General features: G+C 43.3%; 1 protein-coding gene across 2 annotated transcripts in view; it reads right to left on the bottom strand.

The window, feature by feature from the left end:
- Positions 1-4,059: 4,059 nt before the first annotated feature.
- Positions 4,060-9,387, bottom strand: part of FEZ1 (fasciculation and elongation protein zeta 1) — a 341,418-nt gene continuing 336,090 nt past the window's right edge. For both annotated transcript variants that reach the window (XM_069614549.1, XM_069614550.1), the window contains one exon: positions 4,060-4,678. In XM_069614549.1, coding sequence (XP_069470650.1) covers positions 4,662-4,678 — 17 coding nt within the window. In that variant the 3' untranslated portion in view covers positions 4,060-4,661. The remainder of the gene's footprint in view (positions 4,679-9,387) is intronic.

Here is a 9,387-nt window from a genome sequence, read left to right as displayed (position 1 = left end):
AACGGACTGCCTGGAGACCGTCCATCAGAACAACCGCTTTTTTGGAAGTTCTATCCTGTTTTTTGATGCTCTGTCACCTTCACAGCCCTCTGTGCAAGCCACACCAACCCTCTGCTTGGAATCTCGCGCAAGGCCTTCGATGGCTCACACAGATGTGCCGATCCAGCACGAACTCAATCCAACTGCGAAAAAAAAGTACTGCGCATACAATTCCATGAATCGACGAAGGCGGATTTGCGTGCAGTTGCGCATGCAAGTACCCTATTTTCCACACAGATAATTCCATGAATCAGGCCCTAAATATTTCAAGAAATTATTTTTGGTCACATGTGCATTGCGCGTTTTACATTCTCCTTGCATTCACACTGGCACTTTGTACTTTAATGTTTATGATAATGTAAATGTAAAGCATTATGCATTCTACTACATGGTAACCTGGTGTTGTGTCCCCGAACGTATCAATTTGAGCCGAGTCTGCTGTCCTTAAGTACAACGTGCATGTAAATTCCGGTGCACGTTACAGTGGTAATCCCTATAACCCATTGGGTACATCACTTTCTGAGTTTGCATAACCTTCACTCAGTATTCCCCAGGGACGTCATTTCACCAAAATGCCAGGAGTCGCGGAAGTGACATCACAATGTCACGCCCCCAAGAGTGACATCACAGGAAGTGATGTCATTTGGCCACACCCCCATGTGACATCACGTGAGGTGATGTCATTTGACCACACCCCCGTGTGCCATCACAGGAAGTGGCATCACACAGCATTGTTTCTAAGTACACTACGAACAATATGGTCACGATAACCCTGTAAATTGATGTACATTTTTAATACAAGAATGGATCACCATATGTATCATTAATATCAGTGTGTATTGGCCCATATTACGAAATCACTGTGCTTGCAAGCAGATGTCCTAGGCCAAATGATAATGATGTTTTAATATATAGCACTTAAGCACTGCTTGTGCCTCATGCCTGCTACGCTGTGCCACAGTAACCGTGGCCCCAGCCGTGCGCACTGCATGCAGCCCTCACCTTGCTCGGCAGCAGTGTGGTTCCAGCAGACCCCCTTGCCATGCAGCAGACAGTGCTTGCAGCGGCATCTTCTCCTCGGCCCGGGCGATGCAGCGCAGCCCCAGGAGCCGCGCCCGCCCCCAGGCAGGCATCATGGAGCCTGCCCTGCAAGTCGCTGCACGCACGATTCAGCCCGCCAGTGACTTGCCTCATAATTCTTTTTAAAATAATCAGAGGTTGATAGGCACTGGCAGGTTGACTCGCACGCACGGCAACCTGCAAGGCAAGCTCCATGACCTCACCTCTGCAATGCAGGAAACATAGTGGAGGTGAGGTCGGACAAAGTTCATGGTTGCCAGGCAACCATGACCTCGAGTGCCAGCTGAGTCCAGACCTAGTGGAGCCACGCCCGCCCCCAAGCAGGCATCATGGAGCCTGCCCTGCAAGTCACTACGTGCGCGATTCAGCCTGCCAGTGACTTGCCTCATAATTCTTTTTAAAATAATCAGAGCTTGAAGGCACTGGCAGGTTGACTCGTGCGCACGGTAACCCGCAAGGCAAGCTCCATGACCTCTGCAATCTTTTCGTGACCCCTGATCAATTATGCAACGGCCTTAATCAGAGGTCGCAAAAAGATCACAGAGGTCGCAAGTGAATCACCAAAGGTCGCAGTTGTGACCTCAGGCGACCCCCAAATGACGTCCCTGGTATTCCCCAATTGTGGTTGGCATCTTGGCGTGCTGCACATTGTTATATTATGCATTTTGCTCATTTAGTTCGCTCTGACACACACTCAAGGATTGTGTTTCAACGCGCTTAATACCAAAGTGGGTTCTAAGCGCGGACCCGGGATTCAGACCTGTGTTGCTCTGCGTCTTCCTGCTTCCAAATGAGTGCATTGCCACTGAGCTTTACTACCCGTATTGCATTCATATACGTATGGCACAGTCCTCTTTCGACATAGCCAACACAGTGTTGAGAGTCGGGACACCCACCATTTTACTGCCTTGAATGTAGTGCCAAAACTAAGAAAGGACTCTTGCATGCTAATGAAGACGCCTCCTTTTAATCATGCACTTGGTCACTTGGAGAATTGTATGTAGACAAGCAACAAGACCGTTGCGAAACGCGTCATGCTGCTATGCCATGCAGCCTGTGCATGAGTTTTTCAACAATAAAGTAATTTGGTATAATTAACTTGAGCTCCGGAGACGAGTTTATGTACACTGTGTTGGCCAGTTGGAGTGCGGCTCGCAGTGCCTATGTCACTTCACTGGCTTTGAATAATATATACATATCTTTAAACTTACCACTGCACATTAACTTTGTATAACACATAAATATCCATTCTACTCACAAGGTTTCAATCTGGCCATTGATAATTGGAGCTTTATCCAAGTAGAATGGCACTGTTAATGAAGGCTTCCACCCCTTCCCCCTGATAGTAAACAACAGGCCCCCTAACAGGGATATCCCCTCAATTGAAGGTGCTGGGATGATCCGACCTGTTAAGTCATTCAGTAAGATTCATGCGAACCTTCAGTACAATATTCCAAGACTTAAAGGATAGGACCCTGGATATACCTGCTGTACTAGAATGTAATTGCACCCTAAAATGGCACAGCACATGAGTTTTCGAAGTCTAATGTGCATGTAGGATTGTTCACACACAGCTACCTGTGGCCAGTATGGACTTGCACAATGCTGTAGCTTCACCCATGAGCAACTGTTGAAATGTCAGCTATGTAGCCCATGACTACTGTCATATAATGCTATTCACAATTTGTGTCCTACTGTTGCACTCTGCTTTTGTTTTATTGTGTTTTCTGTGTATACTTTGCAGAGCTTAACTGTGTGCCATGCTCAACACAAGGCTGGTGATGTATGATAATCTGGCCAGGTCCTTCCACTCACACTGTGTACAACGCAAATCAAATAAATCATGCAGGATGCATCTGATTCAGTTTGCCAGACAGCAGAAGATGATGAGGTTGAGAGTCAAATAATGATTATCATGTGCAGCAGCCAGATAGTCAGTTAATTGGAGCGGTTTGGGTGTGTTTGACTGAATTTCTTTTGTTCGCGGCAAACTGACTGCAATTTATCTGCTCGGGGCCCAATTTAAATGAACATGATTTTTTTTTGTCTCACACCTCCAATTTTCACGAAGAGGGGGACACCCCCGCATCCCTGAAATTGCAAAATATCAAACATGGGTAGCGGGTGACACTCCCGCAACCCCCACTCTCCAAGCTTGGTATTTTGCAATATATGCAACCAAATTGCAACGAAGACCAAATGACACATGCAAAAAACAATCAAATTGGTTATTAGGTCAAATGTTTTAGGTCAAATGGGCTAATACCAATTGGAGCACCATTCCCATGCTAGTGTGTGAGGGCATACATGCACATGGGAAAGCAACACACCAAGAGCAGAGGCATTCATCGTTGTCATGAATAATAAAAAAGAATAACAGATACTAAGCTAGCGTATCACACTTCAAATTCCCTAATCATCCAGAAATGTTAATATTAGATAAAGTGTAATACACTTCTGGAAATGGCGAACCCCACTATGTGAACTTCCAAGGTTAGTCCTTGGCACATGAAATAGAGGCAAACATAGCTGTGTCATGTTTAACAATTGTGCAAGCAATTTTACATCAATACCCATGCAGACTCCATCATCACCCATATCTAAAAGACCGGAAAAGCTAGCAAGGTAAACTAGGTGTTCCCAATGAAAGCTTTAGTTGCTGTATCTTTAAATCGTGGACTGTCATTCAGTTAGCCACACCCAGTTTGCCCCTTACACTGTTTGGTTTGTCCTGTGTAGATAATTGGCAGCTGTTCATTTCCTAGGGCAGGTGTCTTCTACCTTTCCATGCCTGGATGGTTTGAGCAACATCTCCCATGAGTCCAAGCAAGCATGGTCAATGGTGGGTGATCATGAGAGTGCTAGTCCAAAATATCTGCAGAGACAAGATTGCACTACAGAGCACACTTATATCAATTCCTGAGTCAAAGAGTGAGGCGGTGAGTGAATAACATATTTATTTAGCGCAATACACACTGCAGGGCCTTTGTGTGTCCCCAAGCCGACAACAGCCTTCTTGTACACTACTTTTCTTGCTACCAGAGAGGATGACTAACATATTTTCCTAAACAAGGAACAAGTACTGACCTAAAATCAAAATCTTAAATGCTAGTGTCGGCATGGAAACATGGACTTGTCCCTGAGCTGAATGCTAAATTACATGATAGACCCTGTCCCCAAGAATTTAAACAATTGTTTAATTAAATGTAAGTTTATTTCAAAATTAGTCTCACGCTGTGAGCCATTTTATATTGAAATCATAATACAGTATGGTGAAACATCCATCGTCTGGCCTTGGTGGCTGAGAAGAGAGAAGAGTGCCTTGAAGAGGCTCGTCGTTCACTCATGCACTCAATGGGCACTACCACTAGAAGGCAACAGAAAATGAAAGTCTGGCTTGTGCTCAGGTTTAATAGGGGTTAATGCCATACAGTTGGAAATGAACGATTTAAGGATGTTGCATGCAGTCCTGGTGGTGGCACAGCTCCAGATCTCATTCGCTCACTCTCTTCCTGGTCAGCCCTCTTCCCGAGAAGTAGAGATTAAGTTGGGCAAAGCACTGGGAAGGAAAGGGAAAGGTTTGGTTAATATGTCGTTTGTGTAATGTGAAGATGCCTGGCTACTCTACAAGCCACCATGCATTGCTATCAACCGCGATGGAAACCCCCACTGTGAAGGAGACAAGAGGGAGGATTTAGGTAGTCCAGTTTCAAAATCATGCAAAATGCAGGTGTTGATACATTTCATTGGACTGCCTAGAAATATTATGCAGAGATGGAATGATGTCAATATGCTCTGTAAACAAACACAATGCATAATAAAATTCAATGTGCAAACAAGCAAGTTCACATCCTAATATAATGTTAGGCGTGAACCCGCTGTAAACAAGCAGATCATAAAGGTTACATCCTGGAGGCTCATAACTCAATTCATGGTAGCTCCCCCGCCCCACATCAAGCGTATTAAAATGCATTTAAAACCCACGTTCATAATAGTTACAAATACACACATAGGACATAGCTTGATCCATTATGAGCCAGATTCCAATTCTTTTTCCTCCAGGCTCTTATAAGATAATGCGCCACAGTATGGACTTCTAGACCATTGCCCATCTTGCAACAGATATCCACGCCTGGAAATTAAACCTTATATTCCTAGCAAGGAACAGCAGCTTGAAGAAGATTTTCTTTATATCCAGATATAAGGGGCATATTAACAACAAGTGTATAAGGCATTCTCTCTTCATTACACAATGATGGCAAAAAGGTTGCTGCTATTCCACTTGTTGCAGTGAGTAGTCAAAGCAAGAGCACCAAATTGAAGCTTAGTATATAATACTCTCACAGGCTTATGGGTACTTTCTTCTAGGTACACTTAAAAGCCAAGTCTTTCCTTGATTGCTCAGTAAGTACTGAGCCTAGAAGAATTGTTAATCATGCTTTGCACATCCAACTCTGCCCTTTCCTGATAGGCCTTTCTGATAAGTGGTTTGGTGCTCCTGCCCACCCACACAACAAGTCATGTCCCAACAAGTGATCTGGCCAAGCTTATTAAACACCTCTCTTAGATGTACTAACCACGGTAGAGAGAGGTCACCTTTCTGGCTCATCACATCTTCAAAAGCTTCTTTAAATTTAACCAGTTTTGGAGTAGGCCAAATCCTAATCCAGAGATACACAGGTCTGGATTAACATAGTGTCTCAATCCTGGGCATGTTTATTTTAAGGACGACACGCATGCTTAGTGCACAATACGGTAGACCCAGAATGCGCTTGAAGTACTTGTTTTCCAAGACTGAGAGCTTCTTACAATTATTGTTTGTTTGTTTGTTTGTTTTTATTACTTATATTGCGCACCAGACCCAAGGGTAACCGGGCGCATTTTAAAAGACAGCTCAAAACTTTGTTACAAGATCACATGGCAAAAATAGCAAAAATAGAGCAACAAGAATAATATACAACAAAATATACAGGAGTATCCACAAAATATACAGGAATATACAGCATGTAAAGTGTAAAAGCATGTATTTACGGTCCTAAGCAGAAATTCCTAGGCTTGAATAAGTCACTAGTATTGGAACCCTAGAGCTCAGCCCCTTAGAGGGCAGCCTGTCCCGCCTGTAATTTGTAAACTTCTAGCATAACACTGCATACCCTACTCCCAGAATCTATTGTAAACCTTCTTAAACCTCGGTCCCCACAGGCCATCCCCACCCCTCTGGTCCCCCTGTGATGTTCCCTTATGCCCCCCCTCTCACACACACAGGTGTTGCCTGGTTTGCTTTATTCTTCTACCCTGCTCCCCATACCCCCCTCCAGCCTACTTCTGCAGGAGTCTGTCCTGACACTTAACTAAACCCTTTTTCGGAGACACTGGTCAATCTACTAGTGCCTAGACCTGATCTTCCTCTGCATTAGAGATACACTGACATAGTGAGTAAGTCTATACGGCATGCATGTACCTTTACGTTTACCTTTGCTAACTTCAAACTAGATCATATGTCCAACCTACTAAGCATACCGCCAATGACGGCACAATCCATCACAGCTCCTATGCAGTACTGCTCTGTTTATTTTGCATGCAACCAATAAACTGTCAATCTGAACCTAGGTACTTTATAAAGTGTCACTACCATCCTACATGAGTTCTATATAATTGCACCATAGCTTAATAGCATAGAAACTGTCCCTACTTGCTGCCACACTGCATTTTTAGCATACTCAGTGATCTCGTATTTAGGTGAACTCTGCTGCTAAATTGCTTACTCTACCTGCCTGCACATTGCATTTTAGCATACTTCTGTGATTTCGAATGTAGGCATTTTAGCATACTTCTGTGATTTTGAATTTAGACATTGTAGCATACTTCTGTGATTTTGAACTTGGGCATTGTAGCATACTTCTGTGATTTTGAATTTAGGCATTGTAGCATACTTCTGCAATTTTGAATTTAGGCATTTTAGCATACTTCTGTGATTTTGAATTTAGGCATTGTAGCATACTTCTGCGATTCTGAATTTATGCATTTTAGCATACTTCTGTGATTTTGAATTTAGGCATTGTAGCATACTTCTGTGATTTTGAACTTAGGCATTTTAGCATACTCAGTGATCTCGAATTTAGGTGAACCCGGCTGCTAAATAGTTTTTTCCACCTATCTGCACATTACATTCTAGCATACTTAGTGACTTGAGTTTAGGTGATCCTTGCCACTACACTGCTCCCGCCTACCATCTAGTGCGCTTTTTTAGTAAGTCCACCTTTTATTTAACTATGTATCTGCCAGCTACTTACACAGTGTTACTGAGGACTATCTTACACCTATTCATCACGCTAGATGTTAACATACCTCATATGTTAACATACCTCATATCCTGCCTTCTATGGAGTCTGCAACTCCCCTGAACATGCCCAAATACGTAAATTACATGATCACCAGACCATGTAATCTCTCCCAAAGAAACCTCAAACTTTGCAACAGACTCCCCAAAATGTATGAACCCACAGCTAAATCTTTACACCTCCTCACTAACAACTTATCTGGCAACTTATAAAATGCCCAGTTAAACACTAAAACTTATTCGCATAAACGCACTAATACCCAGCACCCACTTCATCTTAACAGCCGACTCTTTCGAGTCCCCACCACTGGCCCTAAACCCCACCATAAAATCGCGATTCCACCCACTGAGCCCACACTCCTAGGTATAAGAGAAGCCTTAATCAACGCCCGGTCTCTGGTGGCACATGCCACAGAAATAGCAGACCTTATCAAAACTGAAAAACTAGACCTCCTTGCCATCACGGAATCCTGGCTGCATCCAGCAGCCGGCCCAGCAATTATGCTAGCTATTCCCGAGGATTACACTCTTTTAAGAATAGACCGCACTACCTCTCGAGGCGGCGGCCTTGCCATAATCGCTACAACCAGCCTAGCTCTGAGACTTGCTCCCCCACCAAAGATTGATTCCTGCAAAATCCTTACTGCTAAATTAACCATCTCTACTACGAAAACCTTATCCATCCACCTTATCTACAGACCCCCAGACCTTTTAGGCTCCTTTGAAGAAGATCTTATGAATATCCTGGCAGACAACCTCAAAAATACATCACCAAGTCTTCGCCTACAAGATCTTAATCTTGGATCTAATGACCCTTTAGATCCGAATGCCACACTGATCAATGACTCTTTAGAGGAATTAGGCTTCGCCCAAAAGGTAACAGGTGCTACCCTTAATAAGGGCAGAACACTTGATTGGATAGCGGAACACCAGTGTGCAACATCCATCAATGCCATAACACATTTGCCCTGGTCCGACCACTATTTGATCTCTTTCTCCCTTGATGTTACAGCCCCCAACCATATTATCAGCATAGCTCCTGCTATTCCCACAAGGAATAAAAAGAACATTACTGCTGACAAACTGATTCCTCTGATCATCCCTACCTTGAACTCTCTTCCCGACTCTGCAGACCCACTCACCTTGGTTGAAGAATACAATAAAGTAATGTTATCCACTCTGGATACAATAGCACCTTTGAAAATCAGAAAATGCAAACAGAAAAAACACCTTAACTCATGGTTCACTCCTCACCTAAAAACCATTAGACTTGAGAAACGAAAATGTGAACAGACATGGAGATTAAACCCTTCTGATACCAACTAAAACAACCTCACAAAATTAGCCTCTTTATACAAAAATGAAATAATCTTAGCCAAACAGGAATCCTATAATTTGCGCATCTCCCAAGCTAACTCTAATACAAAAGAACTCTTCACAATCCTCAAAGAATTGGAAACACCTATCCAAGCCCCGGACACCTGCCTCAAGGACAAAGCTTGGTGCACCAGTATTCAGAGTGCCATAGCTAATAAAATAATGACCCTGCAGGCTAAAATCAGAAACAAAAAAGAATCTGTCCTCCTTGCTTTTGATTCCAACAACACCATGGCCTTTGTTCCCTTGAACACCTTACCTCTTACCCCACCCGAACTACCAAAACCTGTTTTCAATTTCAAGAAAGTATCCTGTAAGCGATATTCAGTCAACACTACAGCTAATTCAATGCCTAGTCTGGGATGCTGAGGAAAACCCTTATTGATGTATTTTTATGTCCAGTTCAGTACTCTGGATGACAACCCTTGTATAACACCCCCCTCTTAGAATCCCCCTGACCCCACTGAGCCAAGAAGTAGGTTTGTTTTGCAAATTAAAAGGTTTATTTGAAAAATTAAACAATATATATGTATCACACTTTTATAACAAAT

This window comes from Ambystoma mexicanum, chromosome 9, assembly GCF_040938575.1.
Source record: "Ambystoma mexicanum isolate Mex_15411 chromosome 9, UKY_AmexF1_1, whole genome shotgun sequence".
NCBI classification, from domain to species: domain Eukaryota; kingdom Metazoa; phylum Chordata; class Amphibia; order Caudata; family Ambystomatidae; genus Ambystoma; species Ambystoma mexicanum.
This window is presented reverse-complemented; position numbering and strand designations above follow the sequence as displayed.